This window comes from Mustela nivalis, assembly GCF_964662115.1.
Source record: "Mustela nivalis genome assembly, chromosome: 5".
In the NCBI taxonomy this organism is placed as follows: domain Eukaryota; kingdom Metazoa; phylum Chordata; class Mammalia; order Carnivora; family Mustelidae; genus Mustela; species Mustela nivalis.
In genome coordinates, this window is record NC_139024.1 from 10,198,168 (window position 1) to 10,223,291 (window position 25,124).

At 43.4% G+C, this 25,124-nt stretch overlaps 1 protein-coding gene across 19 annotated transcripts in view; it reads right to left on the minus strand.

The window, feature by feature from the left end:
- ARID1B (AT-rich interaction domain 1B) overlaps window positions 1-25,124 on the minus strand; it is a 436,238-nt gene that overhangs the window by 115,089 nt on the left and 296,025 nt on the right. For all 19 annotated transcript variants that reach the window (XM_082729553.1, XM_082729546.1, XM_082729550.1 and 16 more), the window contains one exon: window positions 9,980-10,223. In XM_082729553.1, coding sequence (XP_082585679.1) covers window positions 9,980-10,223 — 244 coding nt within the window. The remainder of the gene's footprint in view (window positions 1-9,979; window positions 10,224-25,124) is intronic.

The following is a 25,124-nucleotide window of genomic DNA, read 5'->3' on the forward strand; positions in this document are numbered from 1 at the left end:
TTCCTCCTTTGTCTTCCACTGTACTGAAGCCAATCTTCGGGGAAAATCAAAACCCTTCTGCCCCCTTCTGCTGCTCACACATCCAGACATGACCAACCTCCCCCAGGCTAATGAAGTAGCCCCCTAGGCCCATCTCCCCGTTTCCACCCTCGCCCCCGACAGTCCACTCAGCAGCCAGAAGGATCCTTTTAAAGCCTATATTGGATGGTGCCATTCTCTGCCTTCTCTACCTGACACGTAAGTTCCTAAATCCTATTCATAACTTACAAGCCCTTTGTAAGCTGATTCTTGATCACTCTCTAATCTAACTGCCTACCCATTCTGCTCCCATCTCCGTCTCTTTCCTTGCTCCAGCCCCAGTGACTTCCCTGCGTCTCCCCCGCCCAGCACACCAAACGCACTTTTGATTGGGGGCCTGCGTGCCTGCTCGCTGCTCCACGTGGACACCTTTCTCCCAGACATGCATGTGGCTTGCTTCTGCCCTTTGTTCACTGAGTTCACAGTGTGAATATGAATTTCTAACAGACACCTTCCCCAATCACCTCTATCTAAAAGAAGCAACCTCACTCCCCCTGCCCCCACCAGGATACCTGACAATAAATTACATACTTATTTGCTCACTTCCCAGCTTTCCCAGTGGAATTTAAGTTTCATGAGGACAGGGCCTTTGGTCACTCGCGTTCAAGTGCATTTCCCCCAGTTCCTAGAAACATGCCCGCAAAAGAAGATATAGTCAGCACTTGGCCGAATTAATGAATGAAAGAGAACAGTAAATGAAGATGGAAGGAAATTGAGCCATTGGGCCAGCTGGCCTTCCTCAGGAAATCACCTGATTTATCCAACAGCAAAAGTACAACATGCTCCTTTTCAAAAAACCACCCAATGAATACATACATTTGGCATCCTCAGCAAGGTCACATTCTTGGCATTCAGCTATATGCATTTAATGTAGTTTGCAAGTACAAACTCCTATGTCACTTTCTGTTTGAAAGGGAGAATATCAACATTAACAATCCCTGGTTATATCATTTATAAACATGCAGATGTGAATTATTAAAGATTAATGCATTTTAGGATTGGTGTCGGCATTCCGTTTGTCTCATGCCGAAACTAATTCTGTTCTTCATTAGTCAATGACAACCCATATCACCCTGTTATGGAAGAGAAATCAAAGGTGCAAGGGTGTGAGCTGAGAGTAAGTGATGAAACTGATTAGTAAGAGACTTAACGGCTATAATCAATCAACACATCATCATAATCCTGGCTCCAGGGTTATGGGAACAGAGAGAAATAAACATAACACCCACCATAAAACAGTTCTGTTCCTTTCACAACTGGTATCTATTCCATATAGAAAATATGGTAACACAGATCAGAAGTTTGTGAAATCAGCTTTAGGGGCATCTTGACTTTTACGTACTATTCATTTTATCATTTTCCAAAATGCGTAGTCAAATGATTTGGGAAACTTTTACTTCCAGACTAAGATTAGTTCACAAAAGCTCTGGTCCTCTCCATTCCGATTCCTTGCTCCCCATGAAGACAGAGAACAGCGCAGGTCAATGCCAATGGCATTTCACTGGTCGCAGCGCACTGCTGATTCAAGGAGCAACACTCAGTTAAGCCCAAGTTTAGAGGGCGGACAGTCTGCTCAGCTCAAGAACTGAAATCAGTCAACAGGATGACTGAAGCACTTCTGTGAGCAGTGTAAAAAAATAATGGAGAAGCGGGCGTGGACTGCCAGATCAGTCACCTCTAATCTTACAGAGCAGTAAGGAGACACAAAATACTACCCTGGTGACACAGGCTTTTTCATGTTTTCGTATGCAGAAGACCAAAGAAAGGCAATGGAAACCGAGGAGAGTTTAAACTGAATTGCAGAACTTAATTTTAACTGAGAGGGGGAGCAAAACCACCTGGAAACGTGTATTTTGAGAAAATCTTCATGTTCTCTTATTTCTGAATGTGGGAGGAGTGCAAGAGGTTTAATTTGAAACTGATTGGAAATGGAAGAGTTGAAAAAATTTCTGCTTTTCCCCAATTACCAGGATACCTGACTTGGTCAGGAGGGGCCTCAAAAGGAAAAGTGTAGCTCAGAACCAGGGGGCAGTTGTTTCAAAGGCAAGGATCTGGCGGCAGGTCAGCAGTGGGGAGCCCGCCCTCTAGAAATAGCAGGAGAATACCCAGGACATCCACAAAGTGCTGAGTCTCTAAAGGGGAAGGCTCCAGTACCTAAGCCCTACAGAGATGCAATCCCGTCTCTCTCAAAGACAAAATATATTGTTGCTTTCTTAAATGCTGCTAAGCATCATTTGGAATGGATCTGAAATTACTGTTTTATATAACATACAAATAGTTTACTTTGTAAGGGGAAAAAAAAAAATACTGGCTGAAGTTCTCCACGGTTTGTAGAACTGCTGAATTGATGTTTTCCAGGCTGCCACAGATTAAAAACACGGATGTATCAATGGCATTTTGTGTTTAAGGATTTTTTTTTTTCCTGCTCAGCTTGCCAATAAGCAGCACGCATCTTCCTTGCAACAAGCTGTTGCAGGATTTCCACTTCGACAGAAGCCAAAAAGGAGCACTTGATAGATGTTTTAAAATAAGATTACCAGGTAGGGAGACTGTGCAAGCTTTCAAGTAAAAATGTGTCATTCCCTGCAGTGCCATCCCTGAGAAGCTCCTGATGGCACCATGGCAGGAAACTGGTTTGGAACCACTTACACAGAGTGAAATAAACTCAGAATTTTACCCTGAGTTTTAAGCAAAGATAAACTAAAAAGTAGAAAATTTCCTTATTTAGGATGGGTAAGGCTTTCAGTCCTAACAGCTCTAAAAATCCAAGGGGAATGGATTTAAAAAAATCGAGAGATATGGCTTGCACCCTCCGGTGTTCATTTTATAGGTACTAATCTTGACAAATTAGACCAGGAACTACCATTTCCTCTCACTAAAATCCTTCCTGCTCACTCCAGCCTATGACTAACTCCTAAATGCAATTCATTTTTCTCTTTCCCATTATAGCATCCTTCCAGAATCTGCTTGTCTGAATGTCAAATTAAGCAAGAAAATTAGTTTTTTGACCAGAGTATCTTCTTGTTTGTGTCTGCAGCTCACAGACATCTTCGCTCTCACTTGGCTAAGTGGAGGGTAGAAGCAGGTGAGGGCTGACATAGGCTATACCACAATGCTGCCCCCAAAGAGTCATTTTCCATATTTAATGGAGTACGTGCCACCCTTTCTGGAATTCATTCTTTTAGGATCTGAGATCTTCCTGAGGGGTACAAATTCATTAGGACTGGTTGGTGTGCCGGATGCATCGCTCACCGCCCAGGCACTGACATGATAATGCTTCAGAGAATAAGGCTTAACGGTAAAGTAACCGGTGCTTTAAGAGAGTGAAAGGGCTATCCCTGGCAAACCAATTCTACAGGCTCTTAAATCCCGGTATCCCTCTCGAAGGACAGCAGCTGAAGGTATTTGCTGGGTCTGAGTCTACACAGGTCAAGGGGCACAGAGGGCCTGTGGGGGCGGGGTGTGCACCCCTGGGAGGCTCCCAGAAGCAGCTGCGTCCTGGGGGGCCATGTGCAGAGGTGACCCTGGGGACATGCTCCAGCTAACTGCACAGAAAGGGAAAGGAGAGCTTCTAGAGGAGGGAAGGGCCTCCTCTAAGAGCTAAAGATGGGAGCAATGAGGGCCGCTCCGGAAAGATGAATGAAAGACCTCGCTCCGCCTCGCCCGCCTCGTTCACAGTCTCTCGCTCTCAAGCAGCCCTGACCCACAGCCTCTCGCGTGCGCTTTCTCTGTCTCACGTGCTCACTCTTCCGTCTGGCAGTCAGGCTGGGGAGGGGCAATGTGGGAAGGGAGACCTCAAACAGCAAGGCACATAAAACTCAAAGAGAGAGTTTTACTTTCATATTTGAAGAAATTTTATCTCCATTTAGGATGGGGTCTTTGACTGGTCTCATAGGAAACACCTGGGATGAAGCCAGAAGGAATGGCGATGAAAGCAAGTATGTATTCACCGGGATCCAACGTGAATCCAGAGATTTGTATCTTTGGTCATAGCCTGTTATAATCAATGGCCCTTCTGCTGTCAGATGAAAGATGAAAGGGTCTTAACTCCACCTAAAACTGGACTTGGTGCAGATGCCAATTCCAAAAGAAAAGAAAGGATTAGGAAAATCTATTCAAAGATTTACAGTTACTATCCTTAGATCTCTGTTAACAAAATTAATGAATATTCTCAGCAGTCTGAACATTTGAAGTTTTTATAAAAATGTTTATCTGGGGTGCCTGGGTGGCTCAGTGGGTTAAAGCCTCTGCCTTCGGCTTGGGTCATGATCTCGGGGTCCTGGGATCGAGTCCCGCATCGGGCTCTCTGCTCAGCAGGGAGCCTGTTTCCTTCTCTCTCTCTGCCTGCCTTTCTGCCTGCTTGTGATCTCTGTCAAATAAACAAATAAAATCTTAAAATAAAAAAAAGTTTATCGGGCTATGAACAGTTAATTTTTGCCTGCCCATCACCACTCCCCACTGTATGTTCCCCCTTCTTAATATTTAAACACTGTTGCTTACAGCACATGGAGGAAAAAGCTGACAAAAGCCTTTGGCCAATAAAATAAAAATTAAAAAAAAGTTGGGCTTATTTACATTTTTGCTTTGTTGGTAAACTGGCATGGTTGGCTCTGGAGGCAAGACAAGTGAAATTAACACCCACTAAATCTTCTGGCAACAGCAATGCATTCTGATGTGCTGTGTCAGCTTCACTACGTGTTAGGACGAATGAGGCCCAGTGTAAGACCTACACAATACATTCAAGACCCAATCGTTTATTTTCCTAAACCCTAGGTAAATAACTCTAGGATGTGAGCCAGTAAGCAGCAAAAGTACAACGGGATCATTTATTAGAAGGAAACCACGTGTCTAACATCAGACCTTTCAAATCAATTGCACCCGACATGAGATTTGCCTGATTTAAATGTGTATATACATGCATACTACCAACTGGAAGGATGAAGATATTTCACTGCTGTCTCTAAATATAAATACACCAATACAAAGAGGAGGGAGAAATGAAGACAAAAAGTAAAAACAAGAAAATGTATCATGGCACTGGGGGAATGTAGAACATATACATTTTGCTTCTCCAACGCTGGTTTACACTGAACGACCAGGGCTGAAATTCTTCAACTTCTAACTATAGACTGCTGCAGGGCTGGAGCCCAATAATGTGCAAACAAAGGGAGAATCCATGTGGCTACTCACCATAGAAAATCTCCATCCTGCTTTTCAAAAGAACGCAGGAAGGAAAAGCCCCACTGAGCTAGGGATGTGCCAGGGCCGATAGGGATGTGCCAGGGCCGATGCGGTGCCAGCGTGCATCACAGTAGTTGTTCCCATGACACTCACAATGTTTGTGAGGCAGCAGGATAGGAGGGCAAATTTGCAGTGGGTGGAGAAATGGTTTAACGGGTAAGAAACAGATTCAGCCATTCGGGATGCTTTCCTGGGCTTTTGTTTATCTACCTCTGTGACAGTTCTCATTAACTGTCAATTTCATTTACCAGGAGAGAGATGGAGAAAAATGATTGCTCTTTTTTTTTTTTTTTTTTTTTTTTTTTTTTTTAACAAACACTGGGAGGCCAACAGTAGGAAGAAGCCCCCACAACAGTTTGGCTTTACCCCATGGCAGCAATCGGCTACACACCAGCTGCGCATTTTAACAATGACTTGCCAGAAAGACAATGATTGAAAGAGTCAATCTGTGACACTGCGGAGAGGCAGGAGCAAACTAGAGCGGGAGGTAATGGGAGAGAAGTGAGGTCAGAAGAAACAAGTTAGTGCTGGGAACAAGAGGAAGGAAAGGGGAGAAAAGAAAACACAGGATTACAGACAGAAGAAAAGCGGGATGGAAATTCCAAGCAGACGTTCCTAAAGCGGCAGTTAGAGATCTCCGGTCCTGGGCAGGATATCAGGCGATCGCCACCTGATACCCGTACTTCACCAGGACAGACTCAGAAGCAAATACCGAAAATCAGATCAAATGTATGGATTCACAAAACTCCAAGATGAGTACCAGGGATGGGAAAAAGAAAAGAAGAGACTACTTAATGGGCCTAATTATTCTCTAAGGGAAGGTATCTTTGCATTTGGTTAAATAAAAAAAGAACCATGAACTTCATGACCATCTCTAAAACATGGTTTTGTTTTTAAAGATTTTATTTATTTATCTGACAGACAGAGATCACAGGTAGGCAGAGAGGCAGGCAGAGAGAGGAGGAGCAGGCTCCCTGCTGAGCAGAGAGCCCGACACGGGGCTCGATCCCAGGACCCTGAGATCATGACCTGAGCCGAAGGCAGAGACTTAACCCACTGAGCCACCCAGGCACCCCTAAAACATGGTTTTATTACCTATGACCAAGTTCACACAAATACATTAAAAAAACAAAACAAAACAAGGGTATATAGGCAATGTGGAGGGAAAGAGAAGACCAAAATTTTTTTCAACAAAAACCTGAATGATTTTTAACAAATCCCCTTCAGATAATAACATATAAGTCTTATGATGAGCATCATCCAAAACTGATGTTTGAACATCCCTGGGTTCAGCTTTGGGGACAGAGGAGGAGAAACAGGTAGCATCTGGATGTAAGCCATGGAGGATGACCACCAAGTGGTCCAAGGCAAGCATGCAGATAGAGGTGTGACTCCTCTGTATGAATTTAAAAAGGGCACCTCTTCCCACAGGAGAGTAGCCTGAATTTCACCCTCATTTACCTTACCCCTCTGGGCCATGTCATTGTTCAGTGAGCAACCTGTTTGACTGTGCCTGGCCTCTAATAAGATGGTACTGATCAATTAGTTGATGCTGTCTTGATACATGCAAAAGTGTGAGAAATAACCCTGGATTTTAAATTACCTCTATTGTTAAATTATATATCAGACTGCCTGCCCATCACATCACACAACGATCAATTTGCCTATGATCTAAATGAAGCAAGATTCTTGTTTTCCTTTGTGTTCTGGTCTCCCCTGGGCCTTCTCAGGTCTAATCCCCAAGAAGATCAATCACTAAACTACATCCTTTTTTTTTTTTTTTCCTAAGTTAGGAGAAACATGGATTCAACTTTGTGAAACCACATATTGTGCGTTCATGGATAGCTCGAAGGCAGTCCTACTGAGTGACTTCAGTAAACACAGCAAGTCATCACCGGAAACTTTACATGCGTGTCTTCTGCACTGTACTAGAACACCACAGGATTAAGAATCCGAGGACTCGCTGCCCAAACCAACTGTGCTGCTCTGGACAGTCATCAGGGGGGCAAGCCTAGATCTAGGTCCCAGGCAGATTAACCGTAACCACAAGAGCGAACACGCGCTGAGTGCTCACCCCGCGCCCGCTTTAGGTGCATTCGTACACCCAAACCTTACAGGAACCCTAAGACAGGTGGCTATTACCTTTAGAAATGCAGAAACTGAGGCACGGAGAGGCTCAGAGGCTTGTCCAAGGTTACAGAGCGAGGAAGCGAGCACCAGTAAGAGGAGGTGCGTCCAGAGGATTATAAAAGTCCGTCCTGCTGAAATATTACCGCGATTCCACCCAGGAGAAAAGACAACACGTGTCGAAACCGCTGACCACATTTCCCAGGTCACTCCTCTCACAACACGAACACGAAAGAAACGTTCCGTTTGCCGTGCTCTCCTCCACGGTGCTCAGCAAACACGGCTGCGGATCTACCTGAGGAGCGTTCCTCCCCGCAGATGGACCCCGCGCTGGCTCCGTCACCCCTTCCCCGGACCAGGCAGACAGCGAGCGGTCGCCTGGCGTGGAGGGAGAAGTAAAAATGGCGGCCCTGGGCAGTTCGCATTTCTGATCAGAGTTTTAAAACAAACTGATGCTTTAAACAACATTTCCAAGGAACCTGCGAACCCTCTACTAAAAACTTCCTTTCCCAGGAAGCCGGCACACAATCCTATTCCGGCCCCCACCTGGGGGTACCCTAAGCATCAGGCCTCCAAGGCGTCTTCCGGGAGCAGCCAGGGCCTGCGCACGCGCACGACGGAACACAGCCGCGCGCCCGGAAGCCACTGCCCCGCCGAGCCGCCTTCTCCAGGGACTGTGCCCCTCTGCGTCCCAAGGGGGATCTTTTCTTGCGGGGTGTGTTCTATCCACATCAAAACCCGAAGGGTGAAACGGACGCTTCAAGATCCCCAGCGGAATGATAAACGTATATGTGCAATTCATCAGACTGAATTACACATGTCAGGAATTTTAAAGAACTACAGTATCTTTATACCTCAGAAAAGTTTTCTTTGAAGTTATTGAGAAAAGCGCTTTCGACCCAATTTAGAAAGCAGTGCTTTCTTGCTCGACCAATGCGGTAGCTTACATGACTTTCCTATGTTTAGGTAGGCGATGCTTCAGAAACCCTCTCATAACCAAACACTGCCTCAGGAATTCTGAAATATAGAGTATTCATAGCTTTAAAAATGTTAAAAGCAGATAAATCGAGGTTTTACCTCAATCTCTGTAAGCACAAACATTATTGAAAGAAAGGTTAACATCGAAACGTGCTAAATTATGGCTGTTATCTAAAATATGGATGAATCTTAGAAACAAAGTATTTAGTTAAAAAAGTAAATTCTAGGAGAACATTTATAGTACAAAGGGGGTAACCGCATTTTCTGTTGTGCCAAGAACCTTCCTAGTTTATGCCTGCTGTCCCATGATTATTAACAGCAACCCTCCCTGCCCCCAGGCTGTCTCAGCTCTGGTGAAAAACGATACATTCTAAGCATGTTTCTATAAATACGCTTCTCTAAATCTCAAAACTAAATAAAACTAATGATACATACTCTATGAATTTTTATACTAGATTCTTGGGGGAAAAAACCCAAAAAAGAATTAATAAAAATATCCAGAGAGTATTTGAGGCAGGGGAGAGGAAGAAGCCTGAAGGTAAGGGAGGGACACATAGGTAGACACAATAACACCAGTGATACTCCAATTCTTAAACTGGACAGGGGGGCTTAGGAGTATTCTTTGAAAGTTATGTCTCATGGTTAGCATGTTCTATATGTTTATATACATATATTTATTTATATATAAAACATCCCATCATAAGCATTTTTTAAACATGAAAGAAATAAAATGGTAAGAAGGGATAAAACTACCATGTATGCTTTCAAGAGAACAGAGTAAACTATTGGCAAATTTATCAGCAATTTAATATTAGTTCTAATGGATTAGTAAGAGGCATTTTCTGGCAGGTGCTTAGATCATGTTAGCAAAAGTTAGAAGGGAAAAAATTATATTCAGTTTGTTAATACAAGAAATGGGTGATGTTGACCTAAGAAAGCTGGACGTGACAGACAGACAGACAAGCCTATGTACACGATAAAGGAAACAGAAGATACAGAAGCAGTAAGACCACTGAAATACGAATGCCAAGAGTTAACTGGAACGTGAACTCCTCCTATCGAAAGCAGAAGGTCCGTTTTCTATCAGTAACAAGGACTCGAATGTGTGCAGGCCAAGTAAAACGCAGGTGAATATCAGCACGAAACACAGGCTACCAACGATCTGCCATGGCATAAATTGAACAGAACTGTACAAACTGGGGCCAATCCTTGCGCACAGTCTCACCTCGGTGGCACTTACCAACAGAGCATCTTTGTGAACAGAATCATTACAAAACATGCTAAGAACAAGTAATTTTCTAGCGTGGGGTCAATGTCCAAACCAAAAATCTCAAAGTAACTGGTGATTTTACTGAGTGTTTATATTCATTAGCTGAGTATCTTTAGGAACTGGAACTCTCAAATGCTTTGGTGACAATTCAGTTATGCTTCTAATCCACGGTCTCATCACCAGGTTTTTCAACAGTAAGAAAGCACTGGTGTGCATGTCGCTTTTGACGAACACCAGGTCTGTTTCTACCACACAGTAAAATAGTAATGACTGAGCAGTGAATACCTGGAATACTAGCAGGAGAAATCGGGCCAGATCGGGACTGGTTGCTGCCCACAGGAGAGCCGACGGGAGAAGGCGATGGGCCCCCAGGGATGCTGGAGAGATGGGGGGATGCGTGTGGAGAGAAAGGTGACTGAGCCGGGTTGCTCTGATCCCCTTGGCTGCTCGTGGATCCAGACGCACTGACTGCTGAGCTCAGAGTTGCCTCCGTTCCCGTGGGGAGGTCATCGATGGAGCCAGACAGGTCCTGAGAAAGACAGAAATACCGTATATTTATGGAGTAACACATTCAGACGCGTACCTGACCAAAAACCTACTTAAAAGTCGTAACAGTGCCCCTTTCAGAGACAGTTTTTCTAGATAAAGCCCAAAATTCAGAGCATGGTTACTTGTTATTAGAAGCTTTCAGGGGATCTCTTGTGAGTTGAACCCTAAAATCTGTTCCGGCCCCAAAAAGTAAAGTTGTACCTCTCTTTCATAAAGCCATCCGACAGCTTTCCTTTAAGCTGCCAGCACCTAGTCCAACACACCTGTTCAAAGAGTCATAGGAAAGAGCGCTTGAGGTGGTGACTTACCATCTGGATGGAATGGTGGCTTCAGCAGACTGAAAACCACTGTTCTGGATCCTTCTACTTAGAGTCAACATTGAAGGACTGTTTGAATTTCAAGCTATAATATTCTAATGGAACAGCATTTATTTATTTATTTATTTATTTATTTGAGAGAGTGCGTGTAAGTGAGTAGGGGGAGGGGCAGAGGGAGAGGAAGAGAGAGGGAATCTTAAGCAGACTCTGCACTGAGCATGGAGCCCAACCTGGGGCCTGATCTCACGACGTTGAGACAAAATTAAGAGTCAGACTTTTGGGGCGCCTGGGTGGCTCAGTGGGTTAAGCTGCTGCCTTTGGCTCAGGTCATGATCCCAGGGTCCTGGGATTGAGCCCTGCATCGGGCTCTCTGCTCAGCAGGGAGCCTGCTTCCTCCTCTCTCTCTGCCTGCCTCTCTGCCTGCTTGTGATCTCTCTCTGTCAAATAAATAAATAAAATCTTTAAAAAAAAAAAAAAAAGAGTCAGACTTTCCACTGACTGAGCCACCCAAGCACCCCCTAGAGCAGCAAAATTTTAACCAGACCTTGTGAGGAGAAATTCTTGCATTCTAAGTAACTATAAGTGCCATTATAATAAAACAGTGATATGTATATTTTTATATGATATTGTGAAAATAAATCCCTTTGAGGTTATGTTGGCAGAAATGAATCCTTATGTCATATCTTACTTCTTTATAACAATTTTAAGCAAAACAAACAATTTTTAGTGCCAACTAATTTGTCCATAATACCCTGTAAGGAAGTTATTAAAATCACCCTTTGATAGATACAGAAACTGCAACTCAGCTAGTCAGTAACTTTTGAAGCTTACCCCACTGAGGACAGAACCATCTGCTAAAGGGGACGAAGGGAGGCTGAGGGAGGAGAAAGGAGAATGTAGTTTTCTGCACCCTCGTCAGAATGAAAGGAGAGACTTTAGCTTGGCCTTCCTCAGTACTGTGGCACCAGGGCCCAGAATGGGACCCCGCCAGCGGGCGCTCGGTCAGCCAGGTCACTAAGGCGCTCCCAGGTCACTAAGTGCCCACAGATCCAGGCAGGGCCCGGAGCTAGTGCTGGCTGGGCTCGAAAGGCTGAGCTGCAGTATGAAATTTATTTGTCTTGATGATCTAGGACTAAATGCTGTAGAATGGATCAGAAATGCTGGGTGATGTTATTGTCTACCAAGCATATTCAGCTCTAATTTATACCCTCGACTCATTCAACTTTATTAATGTTTAATTTTACCTCACTGCTTATTACTGGGACTTTTAAAAACTAGGGCTTGGAAAACTGGTGGAAGTAGATGCTTAGGATCTAAAGAACGAATCTAGACCAGCAAATACACAAGGGAGCAGGTATAGCACAGCTGGTTACAGCTCTTCAGGGCCCCCCCAAATGTCACAAAGCAAACTCAGGATGAGGATCCCAGTCTCCTGCAAAGTATATCTGTTAACCATCTGCTATATCATATAATTAACTGTTTTTTATAGCAAAATTGCCAGTGATTAAAAAAATACGTTCTAAATAGCTATGTAAACCTCACAAAAATGAATGCCACAGAAAAACAAAAATTTCTTATGCTAGGAAGAGTGACATCTAAGTAGAGAGTACTCTTAAATGTCACATAACTGTCCTTATGAATAATGAACATAACAGTACCAGCGTAGACTGAACCCATCACCACTAGAGAAAGTATCATTAGATTTCCAAAATGAAATATGGGCAAACGGAATCCTATTTTCAGAATTCAGAGAAAAAATATATATAGACTTTTCTACACAGGGCACACAAGTTGTGTGATTTTGCACATATTCTGCTGGTAAAACACTGTATTTGACTTGATTACCGGGTTCAACAATAGTTCGATTCAGACTTGGAACCGGACACAGCTTTTGCGAAGCAGGGTCAGAAACAGAGGGTGGTTATTAAGCAAGTGACATGCTATGTACAGCGTAGAAAATACTCACTTCAGAAATCAAGGCAATTATCTGAGTTTCTAGAAACAACACTGAAGCTAGCAGAGTGTCCATGTGCACAGACACTGACTTGCTGAAAGAGAAAACAGAGCAAGTTCCAGCGGGTCCCGCGCCCCCTCCCCAGGCAGACAGCTGACTGCTTGTGTGCAAGGCCTCAGGGCCAGGATGGGTGCAGGGGTGTGGAAGAGTGGCTGGGGTCCTGGGTAATTCTTTAAGTCCCTGCTCCCCAGGCATTCCTTTCCTAGGCTGATGTAACCAATTCATAGAAGTGCAGAGGGACCTCTGGCGGGGGGCTCAATCTGGACCCTGCCTATTTTTGCTCTGCCCACCAGCCGAAAAATGACCGAAGAAAAAAGTCAAAGGTAATTTCAGTGTCTGTAACATTTTACTGGAACACTGTCCCCGCCATTCCTTTAATGTATGGCCCATAGCTGTTTGGGGGTTACAACAGAGACTGACAGAGACCTGGGGCCCACAAAGTTTAAAATATTTGGGGCCCTTTCGGAAAAAGTGTGCCAACCCGATTCAGGGAGCTACAGTATTTGTGGAATGGCCTCTCCTGCCTTCGCCTGTTCCTGTTCCTTGGGGTGAAGAAGAGAGACAGGCCTCCGTTGAACTGTGTGGTGACACAGTGCCTAGAAGGAACTGCAGAAGCTTCCCCAAGAACAGGGACTGACCGCATGTCCGCATCCACTGGGAAAACAGTGAATGGGAGCCAGACAGAACTGCGCTCTCTATGAAGACCCCTGAATAACCCAGAGAGCCCCCAGCGAGGCTGGCTGGTGGGCCCCAGGTACTGGCGCACTCTCTTAATCCCTAACGCATGTGCATCACTAATAAACAAAAGGTCAATCAGACAAGAATCAGTCGGGAGCGGGGGGGGGGGATGGATAGGATTTGATGCTTCTTTAGAGAAAAAGAAATTGGTAGATAACTAGATATAAAACCATGATCTTTTATTATACTACATATGGGATTAAGCAGAAAAGACATAGATCCGATTTTTTAACACATCATTATTTGAAGTTAAATAATCTTATGCAAATCTTTCTTCATTAAAAAAAAATTACTCAGAAATTTGTAAAATTCTCCGCACGACCTATAAATGCCTTCCCTGTCCTCCCTTAAAATTCCAAGTTATGGTTGAACAAGTGACACGCATGGGTGTTAAGAAGGCTTCATTCAAGCTGCAAAAGCATGAAAAACATTTCTGTTATTCAACAAGCTGATGGAGGAAGTACCAAGAGAAAAATATAAAAACGGCGGCTTTCTTAGTGTTCACATGTCATCAGAATTTCAGCGCTGACTAGACCTCAGTGTAACAGAAGAGTAATAAAAAGATATAATTTCTATATTACTATTATACATACACGTAACTTTTATATGTAAATTATAGAGAAATATTCCCGCCCTGCAGACACTCGGGGTATCCATATGTACAGCTATCTTAAAACATGTTAATAAAAGAAGTTCAACAGTGGTTTAAACATTCAGCCTAGTTAACAAAGAAGCTCTGTAACTAATACTCCTCTAGAGGACAATTTAGTCAGCAGGGCACCAACTCTATTCTTCTTTTATAAGTACTATCAGATCTATGATGCCTGGAAAGAACAGAGAGACCTTACTGCATCTCATTCTAACCAAGACACCTTCAAGCTACAGTGCTTCCATTTATCTTGCTGGAAAGCTGGCAGGTAAGGTAATTGCAGGGAGGACTCTTTTAAGGGGCTGGAGTCCCCCTGTCCCACCGCATTCCTGGCATCTTTCCTTTGTGTTGATGGAGTGACTGCTGAGGCAATGACTTCCCGGGCTCTTACACAGTAAAGTCAGAATTTTGCCCGGACAGTCCGAATTGGTAAAATCTTGCTCTTAGGTTGGGTTTTTGGTATCTGATAGCACTCGGGATATTTAATATTTTCTAGCACACCAAAAATAATATAACTTCTACTGTCAATGGCTAATTTATTTTTGGAAAAATCAATGCCTTACAAAAGAAAAGCTTGTTTTCCTTTAAAATTTGATTTAAATGAAAGTTCCCTGCTAAGACCTTCCCTCCATAAACCATCCGCTCTCCCCCCTCTGCCCATGTAAAATTTTCATTCTAATCCAAGTGACAAGTACAAGAGATTTCACTGCACTTGGAATGAAATGCCACCGGGGAGCAATAACAATCCTATCAAGTCTCTGACAAGAGAAACACTTATGAATTAACATAGACCACAAATATGTTCCTGATTCAATACAGTGGGACAGGGAGGGGAAGGGCACGGACAGAGGGAGGGATATGGGAATATGCTGGGAAGGAGGAGCCCAGGAAGAGTTTTTAGAGAACTACCTATATGCAGAACAGACATACGACATTATAAATATTCTCTCTCATGTCTACATATTATCCATGATCCTCCCTAGAAATACCCTTGGCATATTCTGACTTACTACATCGAGAGGCGTCTTTGGTTTGGGTGGAATTCAGTTTATCTAGGAAGTTAGCTTCCTCAAGGATGCCTTACTGTCAAAGACCTGGGAATAAGTCAGAAAATCTTACTCCCTTGTTTAATTAAACAAGTGCGTTTTTACAAAAGCAAATCACCTCCGAAATACTCTAAGCTGTGGTCCTCAGTACAATTAGCAGGTGGCACGGGCTCCATCTCTGACGGAGCACGGCAGAGCGGCACACACATTCGGGCATCTCCCGCTCAGAAGTGCCCCAGGAGAGCACGAGGATAAACACTGAATTAGAAACAGAGAAGATATTTCAATCAATGAGACCAGTTCACGTCTCTTGTTTAAGGATTTTAATAGGATACAGTTAATGATTTCTCAGTGTGACTTCCCATGGGTTTGACACACAGGTTCAAATGCCAGTTCAGTGGTCTTTTAAAAAAAAAGTCAGTCATCTTCAAAAGCAGGAATCGTGTCTCTTCTCCTTTTTAGAATATTGAGTATAAAATTCAGGCAGGCATTTTTTCTTCTTCTCTCTCCAGCTAGACCCTAACTTTCTTAGGGACCGTGTTGATTCCTTGTGCCAGGTGTGGTGCTAGAGAGAGGATGGCTTTCACAGGTTGCTGGTGAACGCGCCACTGAATGGACGGGCTCCGTGGCACCATACCAAGTAAGCCAGCGCGGGCAAGTCTTTCTAAATATTCACCATAGATGCTCTAGTGAAAACTACTGACTTCACTATTAAAATTTAGCAACGAGTTCTCAGCCCTCTGTCTCCAGTTGGCGTCCCTGAGCTAACCACCCCCGGCCTCATTAGATGCTTAGTTCTTTAGAAAATTGATACTTCACACACAGTGAAATCACTTCATACCTTCCAACCCTATTTCAGAACTATCATTTTGGACATGTGGTACAAATACACCTTGAAACAGATATTAGAATTGAGTCAATAATTGGACTGACATAGACACAAAAGGAAAAAACCTCACAGTGACTCTGTTCACTCTCTATGATGTGAGCGGGTTTCTTTTCCGCAAAAGCCCGTGTGCAGCCCACCAAAGTCCCTGCTGCTTTCATTTGTCTAGACAGCAAATGAGTTAAAAGCTTAGGCTTCCTGTCTCAACGAATAAAAAAATGCAAAGGCACAGAAAAACAGAATCCATGAAAAAAAAATCCTTCAAAGCAGTAATTTTTAGGCTCTAAAAGCATCTTCTTTCCAAGTTATATATATCACTTTCTATTTAAACATGTCCAAATAACAAATATTTATCTCTTCATTGTATGTGACAATATATACAACACATAGCCTTAAGATGTATGAGGCCAACTGGAAAAAAAAAGTGTTTGATGTTAATTTAAACATAGTCACAAGCTCCACAAACGACAAACCCCTAGCCAAAGCCAAGGATAAATGCAAAGAAAATTCATGAGTCAAAATTCATTGTAATGATATAGCCAAGAACCGCTTTCCTTTTCTCAAGCCAAGATTCCATTACGGGTAACTCTCATTTTAATGGGACATTTATAGGGTAATCAACTACACTGATACTTCACAAAAGCAGGATTCAGAGTTAAGCACGGTATCATAAGCAAAAATAGTTAAAATGGCCATATTTCCTTTGATTTTTAAAAAACAGCACCTAAAATAGAAGCTAGCCCCAGAGGTCCTTGGGTTAGAACTCCTGATATGAAATGTGCTGCCGTTCTAAATTTAGACGTGGTAAACAATTTAAGTATGAAATATGCATCATGTAAGGGAATTTTTTTTTTCCACTGCAGAAGCCCCAAGGGGATCCTAAATTATTCTCAGTTTTTGAACTCTGCCCAGGGAGATTCTCTGTTCTCCCACTATTAACAACAGTCTCAAGATGTTATGTAGGCCAGGAAGAACAACAAACAGACCCTCAACGCAGTATGGGCAGTCTTGAACTTAAAAATTATTCGGTAAGAAAATGTATTTATAGTCTTCTTTTCCCTGTATGGAATTTGGGATTCACTTTCATCTGGAAATAACATCATCCCGCTTGGTTCCACTCCCAGGATTTTTCTCACAAATGTTAACGATAATGAACATAATCATCATGATTTTTTAGCAACAACTGTGACTATCATTGACTTCGCATCTTCTAAGAACCAGAGATATTATGTATATTTTCTTATCTGATGAAACTACAGCATCTTATTAGCTCCCAATCTCTTGTTCCTACCAAAATGTTTTTTTAACTGATTTCATTGTCAAGCATAGCCAAGAGCCTCCAGACCCTCCCTACCCAAGCCAAAGCCCAACTCAGCGCTGAAAACATTCAACAAGCTCACGTGAGTCAAGGCCGCCCTTTCATTATTCCGAGAGCAATGGTATCTTAAAGACAACATTTATTAAAACAAAAGACGGACTACTGGTGTGATTAAATCCACACGATAAAGGGAGGATAATGAATAATTTGGGGAGAGATTTCGTCCTGAGGCCCACCCTATCTAAGGTCTGCAGATGGGGCTGGGGGGTGGGTGGGTGGGTGGAGATGGGGAAAAGGTAGAAGGCAGATTTTACACGTGAATGACATTTGCTATTTAAACGCTGGCCTATACTGGGATCCGGAGACTTCAATGTCCCCTTCTCATGGAGTCTCAAGGAAAAGAGCAGAACGGATGTATTCTCAAGGAAGGAAGGAATTTTGTGATGGAGAGCTCCATTGGTAAGAGAATGGACCACAGGCCTGGGGGTCCTCCGCCGGCGCACGGTAGCCCAGGACCTGCTGTCTGAGGTGGGTCCAGACCAGGAGTGACCATGCGCCCTTTGGGCGAGGGGTGGGCAGGAGACCGGAGGCGGAGAGAACACTGCGGAAAGGCAAGCGCTCCGGGAGGGACGCCCCCTGCAGGAGCAGAGAGGAGAGTGCGCGGGGAGGCTGGGAAAGAACGGCCGAGGGAAGGCCGGTGAGGGCAGCTGCGGGACACCTCCGGCTGCCGATGCCAAGCAACTCGGGCTTGCATTTTTTGGAGCCAGGAAGCCAACGGAGGTCTATTACCGGAGAAGAAAAAGGAATGGAAAGAAATGTTAAAACATTTTGAAGAAAAAATAATCATGGTTTCAAGTGTTTATGGACAAAGACCTTCACAACATGATTAAAATTACAGGTACCACTAAGAAGGTGTAAAAAAAAGTTTTTCAAGATCTGTGTATCTTAACATTATATAAAATTGAACAAATAAAGGGACAACAGCAATGGCGGCAAATGCCTGCATGACTAGAGTCCAGGTCAGTGAGGGTAAGTCTTCTAGACTGTGGGAATCCTGGGGGTCTCCAACCCCCCCATTTCAGTTCTGCGTAACAACCAATGGAGAAATGAGGGGAAGTATTTACACCTGACCCTTTGAAGAGCACAGCCGTGTCTAAAAACTAATTATGAGTAACATTTGGCTTTAACAGATTTCTATTTTTTACATATCCTACTCTAACAGGGTTGGTGACAAGTCCTGAGACACATAGTTTATGGGGGGGTTGGATTCAGCTAGTTATACGCAGAAGGAGGGCCACAGGTTTATAGGTTTGTGCTTTACAAATACCAATGTCAGGTATGAGACTGAGGGATGAGTGACCCATGTGCTTTGAAAGCAAATTGACAAACTAACAAGATCTATAAATATGTAAGATTTAGAGTTTGTCTACTGATACCAGTTTTTATTGCTGAAAGCATATCATAAATCTTTGTAACAGAAAAGCAATCAACACCACCTTTTGCGTCTCTCATGGTAAAAAAATCTACTGTTTATCTTAGAAGTACAATGCTTAGCACGTCGAAATTCTGAAAATAAAACTTAAAAACAAAAAGGCATGAACCCTCAGGAGACATTTATTTCTTCAGTACACAGCAAGGAAATACTTTAAAATGGTAAGAACTATAGGAACTGCGAATAAATTAGCAACTTCGAAAAAACAAAACAGAAAAACACCCAACTCACAAATAGTACTCAGTCTACACGGAACAAAGGGAAGTTTTACTTACACAATACAAAAATTTTGTTATTCTGACATTTTCCCTTCCCATGAACCATATGAACATCCATGCTTGCTTTAATCCCTCCCTGGATTTTCAAAAACTTTTTATTCTGAAGTGACTTGAGACATACGAAAGTGGCGAAGTGCGGGGTGTTCTTCTGAGCCCTGCCCCCAGGCTCCCCCATGTTAACACTGTATGTAACCAAGGCACATTTATCCTTCAATTTCTGTGTGTTTGGTGTTTTCTCATGACGAGGCCAACACTATAGATCCTGGGGAAGAATATCACAGACGTGAAGTGCCTTTTACGAGGCATCCTATCAGAGGGTGAGAGAAAACGTGACTTATGAGAATGATGTCACCTCTGATCACGTGGTTAAGGTGTCGTCTGCCCAATTTCTCCACAGCCACGTTACTCTTCCCCTTTCTACACCCTATTCACAAGAAGCGAGTCACTAAGTCCAGCCCATGCCTAAAGGAGGGGAATTAAGCTCTACCTCCTAGATGCGTGTCAAAGAATTTGGGGCTGCATGTCAAAACTGCACAGAATAAGTAAATGTGTGGGTGGATGTAGCTGAAGCAATAAAAATACCCTATTTCTCCTTCAAGTTCTGCCCACTATTTTAGCATTTATCAGTGGCCCCTGTGTGCAGCAACGTGATCTAATGTTGATTTTCTCTTTCCTTCGTTCCTTCTACATTTACTATTTGGAATTCTTCTGTAAGGAAGGACAGTCCTTTCTCCATTAGTTTTTGCATGGTCAAGGCAGTTACTTCTCTTATATAAGCCTTCCGGTGTAACTGAACTTCTATACTCTTAACAACAATAAATGAAAAAGAACCTCAATAAGTGAAATAAAACTTCCAACTTTGGTTTCATAATTAAAAACATTGGAGAGAGAAAAACATGCACTTTGTGCTTTTCCAGACACAGCTCGCCGGAGTGCAAGTTAGAATAACCACCCCGGACGATTTGTAAGCACACTGTGAAGCGAAGACGCACCGTCTAATAACCCGGGAAGTCCCCGAGTAAGTGCGTACTCTGGCACATGTACACAAGGAGATGTACACACGCAGAGAAACAGAGGTTCAGCTGTAACAACAGAACCTGGAGACAAACTAATTCCGGCAATAGGAATTAGAGACATATTCAGAAAACAGGGTACTACACAGCAGTGAGACTGAATGAGCTAGAGTTAAAAATACTTATATGAAGCTTACAAGTAATGCCGATGGAAAGCAAACCAAAAACCCCAGTGCAGTAACAGGTAATCAGTGGAGGAGAACAGAGACGACAAGGCAACAGAGTAGGGAACCAGCCACAGGATAGTAGAAAGGTGGACAGTCCTTGCAGCAGCGGTACGCAGAGCCGGGAAGAGCCATGGGGCAGGGGGCGGGGGGCAGCACTGCTGGGTCAGAGGGGACATGGAAACAGGAGAAGAGAGGCTGTCACAGGACTGTCACAGCCCTCCCTCCCTCCCTTCACGATAGCCGCCATGCTTCCAGGGATGGCCTCTAAAGCCCGAGCAACCTGGCCTAACCAGAAATGAGCCTTCGCACTCTTTGCTTGGGGAAGCCCAACTTCCCTTCAAGGGCCATCCCTTCCCTCGTCGGTGAGGCCACTCTGCCACGGCCACCAGCTCGGGCTGCACGGAGGCTTCCCTGGGGGTGGTGAGCCACACTTACCTACTGCAGAACTTCCGAGGGTGGGTTTCGATGAACGGACAGCGTGTGCCACACGGGAACTCTGGCGTAAGAGGACTTAACTGCAAAGTCCCGCTTTGCTACAACTAAGTGACCGGGTGACATACTTAACCTTTTTGTGCTTTGCACATCTATAAACTGGGGAAAATCCTAGTAGTACCTGCCTAAGAGAGCTTTGAGAATTAAAGAGAATTTTTAAAAAAGATTTTATTTTACAGAGAGAGAGAGAGAGAGAGTGCACAAGCAGGGCAGAGGAAAAGGAGAGGCAGGCATCCCACTGAGCAGGGAGCCCAATGCAGGGCTGGAGCCCTGGGGCCATGACCAGAGCCGAGGGCAGATTCTTTACCAACTGAGCCACCCAGGCGTCCCTTAAAGGAGAAACCATAGGTAAGAGGATGGGTGCAGTAGGAGCCCAGGGAGCAAGAGCTGTGGTGACTGTGAGCCACCAGGAGAGGCAGGAGACGGTTCAGCAGCCTGAACGGTGATCATCGGGGGTCCAGGGAGCAGTGAGGTCCCGGGGGCGGCTGGAATAGTGAAGGAGAAGAGGCAGGGCCTCCTCCCCCAACTTCCTCATCCCACTGGGTAATGACAAGGGCTCTCCAGACCTAAAACCAAATCCAGTAAGAGGCAGGAACTGGGTTTTAAAATGAAAGCCCCCGAAGTAGTAACCAAAAGAGAAGGGAAATTCTGTATGAAGAGGCAGTTCTTCTCATTTCTCAGGTGCCCTGGCTGGATCAGTCATCCCGAGCTCTCTGACGAGTGAGACAAGGACCGCCTGCACTCGGTTCATGAATACAGACTTCCTCTGAGATTTCTATCAGGGAGGTTCTAACAAATATTTTACTATCAGAAAGTGACTGATATTTTACTATCAGAAAGTGACTCACAAGAGAATGATAAAAAAAAAAAAACACCCATAATGACTCACTATTGAAGAATTACCAATAGCACAGTGCTAGCACAGAGAGATGAGCCTCCTTCAGGAGAAAGGGCTGGACGTGAAGGGGTCTGAAGCGAGGGGCCATCCGTGATGAGCTGTGGGCAAGACAACTTAATCTTTTATTCAGTCACCAAGTGGGGATTATCATGTTTATTTTGTCAGTGGGTCAATATAATGAATAAAGCGAATGGTAAGGAAACTGTGAAGGACATCACCTTTAAAACAAGATGATTTCCTGATGCTAAGTTATATGTTACACACAAGATTCAAATTACTCCTGCTTCAAGAAGAAGTTAAAAATAGAATTAACGAGGCCACATCAGCTCAAATTCCAATTTCCTTCTTTTGAATGATTATCTCCTCTTCAAACAATTATGCCAAAATATCTATAAACGACTTATTTCTTAAGTATTTACAGATACATTAAAATTATCTCATTAAAAATAGAAAGAACTAGTTGAGTGGCTTCAATAGAAAAGAAAGCTGGAATTTTCGTATTTTCACAGAAATTATTTTTAAGACTTCTGAGTTAATTTAGGCAAAGAGTAGAGCATCCAGAATTTGTTTTTTTTTTGTTGTTGTTGTTGTTGTTTTTTAAAACAAGAAGAGCTGGACTACATTATAGATGGAAATGTTTTGTGAAGGTTATTTTTATATTTTAAAATGAAATACAACACATTCACTACCTTCCTCAAAAGCCAAACTTAAAACATGAATTTTTCCTGTTTCAGTTACGATTCGCAGACTTAGATAAGAGGTTTCCAAAATGAGTCCTTTTCCCTCCAGGTGCGGGGGCAGCTGGTCACTTACCACCTCCAGTGGCGGCTCTCAAGTGCAATTTTACATGATAATTTTTCCTAAGAGCATAGAACCATCTTATAACCTATTACTTCAAAAACTGCTTCTCAAAAGGAGGTGGTCATAAACCTATTCAGGGTTTCATAGAGAAACCTGCAAATGCCAATAATGCTGGGGGCGAGACCACTGCCTCTACTGCCTGTCTCACGGAGGGTAGCAGCCTGCGGGCGGTCTGGAAGTCCGGCCTGTGCAGCCTCAAACACATGGCCTCTCCGCAGAGCCATGAAGGTGCCCTCGTTCACTGGGGTTACCGAGCCTCGTGCTTACGGGTAAGGATCCCGTCACTTGAAACACGTGCCAGGGCCCACAAGGAGAAGGAGCAGTTTTCTCTGACGGGCCCTGTGGCCCACTGCTAGCCCCCCCAAAGCCAGCGTAAACAGATTAAGACACAGGATTCTGAACGGCGGGAGAGCCAAACTCACATTGCCTCCGCGTTCTAAAACCTCCAAGAAGGGAAGGGGCTTCAGTAACCTGATGTGCAGGCCCATCACGTTGCCTAATTCCTCTTTTATCCCAGTAAGTCGTAAGTTTTGAAATAAAATTGGACTTAAACTCTAGTCATCAATCTGTAGATCCCTGGAAAGTGCTGTAAAGTCTTCTAAATCGCTACATCATTATTTGCCTCCTGTAATGAAACTTGCTTTTTAAGGCATTCAATTGATGTTAGCGGGTTGGGGACTTTTTTTGTTTTTGAACTTCATATTGTATCAGACAGTGATGCTTGTGGATGCAGTTCATGGCGGTTACAAAGAATCTGGGCCCTGGGACCACGCAGCCCTGCTTGACCCCGCCCCTCTTCTGTAAATTCCACCAACTCTGGCCCATAACTGAGCCCCCCCAACCTCCCACTGCTCATCTGTAGGTCGAGCGTGCGGGAATAATAAAGGGAACTGGCTCAGGGTGTTGATGGGTGAGTCAAAGGAGTTGCCACACATTGAGCACTAAGCATGCTGCCCACCCACCGGGTAACGCTCGCTAAGTACCCACGGGAAGGTGGGCTCACAGTCATAAGGGAGCTGTCAAAGTCATGAACTCTGGAGCAAGAGCAGTGTGAAATCTAGTCCTGGGCACATCACTTCCTGCTCCCAATCTTGGGCAACATATTTAACCTCACTGAGCCTCCTATCCACCATTCCCCCAAATAGGGAAAAGAATCCCTTACACTGCAGCGGCTCAATAACCAGTTGCTGTCTACATGAGGCCAACATACACAAAGAAACATGCACACGTTTCGGACACATGGTTTGCTTTTTAACACTCTTTGTAATCTAAATCCCATTTTGAGACCAGAATAAAGAATTTGCAAATGACTTCTAGAAAATCATCTCACTTAAGAAACAGGATGAGTAAATAGTGGCATGAATGCATCCTTCCATTCTTTGTAACAAATATTTACCAGATAATTATGTACCAGGCAAACAGTTATGCTGACAATATTAGATTAAGTAAATAACCTTTGGCACTTTAGAATGTAGCGTTACCGATGATAAACATGCACGCGAACAAGGGGTTGGAAAAGGTCATGAGGCCAGGCTGTGAAGTGGCGGTTCAGTGCTTTGCTCCGGTACTTCCTAGTGGTGTAGACCAGGCAAGTGGATTAACATCCTCATGCCTCAGTTTCACCACCTATAAAATGGATCTCGGTCTCAAAGATGTGGAGAGAATTGAGCTTAAAGAATCTATTTAATAAATATTAGCCATCATAATCTTTATTATATCACATAGTATGGGGATAAATTAGAAAAAAAAAAAAACAAGAAAACTAGATGTCAAGATGGCAAAAAAAGTTAGAAGCCACCTAATTGACAACTTAGTAGTGAGTTACTGAAAATGTATAACAATTATTAAAAATATATATTAAAAGTGTAATTTTTATAGAAGAGAATATTGAGTAAAATCAGGTAACAGTAAAAGACATGATCTACTTGATGTAAAATATATGAATACATACGCATTTATGTGTATATATAAAATATGCCTGTGTACCTTTTCTAATGTCTAAGAAGTATCAGCTAATGCTCAATACAATTTTTCTTAAATTTTATTTATTTATTTGACAGAGAGAAAGAGAGAGAGAGAGAGACAGCTAGAGAGGGAACATAAGCAGGGGGAGTGGGAAATGGGAGAAGCAGGTCCCCGCTGAGCAGGAAGCCCAAGGTGGGGCCGGATCCCAGAACCCTGGCATCCCTACCTGGGCTGAAGGCAGATGCTTAACTGACAGGCCACTCAGGCACCCCGATGATCAACAAAAGGTTAGCAGTGGTTATTTTAGGTGATCAAATACGGGAGAATTTTTTCTTTCTTCTTTATACTTGAGCAGATATCACTTTAAAAAATGGTGAAGCTTTTTTTGCAAAAGAAATTAAACAAAAGGGGATCCTAGAGATCTGAACAGTCTGTCACACAGAGCCACAACAATAATTAACAAAGTATTAATTTATGCCCACTCTAAGGCAAATGACACATGAACTTCAAAAAAGGTCCATTCAAAAACTGGGTAACAGCTGAATAGTAATAGCATGAAATCACACCAGTATTTTCAGAATAGATGTGAAAACAATGCAAATGTATATGGTAAGGAGATGAAAGCCCAAGTTGGACGAATAAATTATGCTCCTATGCATAATTTCCACATTTTTGGGGCTCAGATTT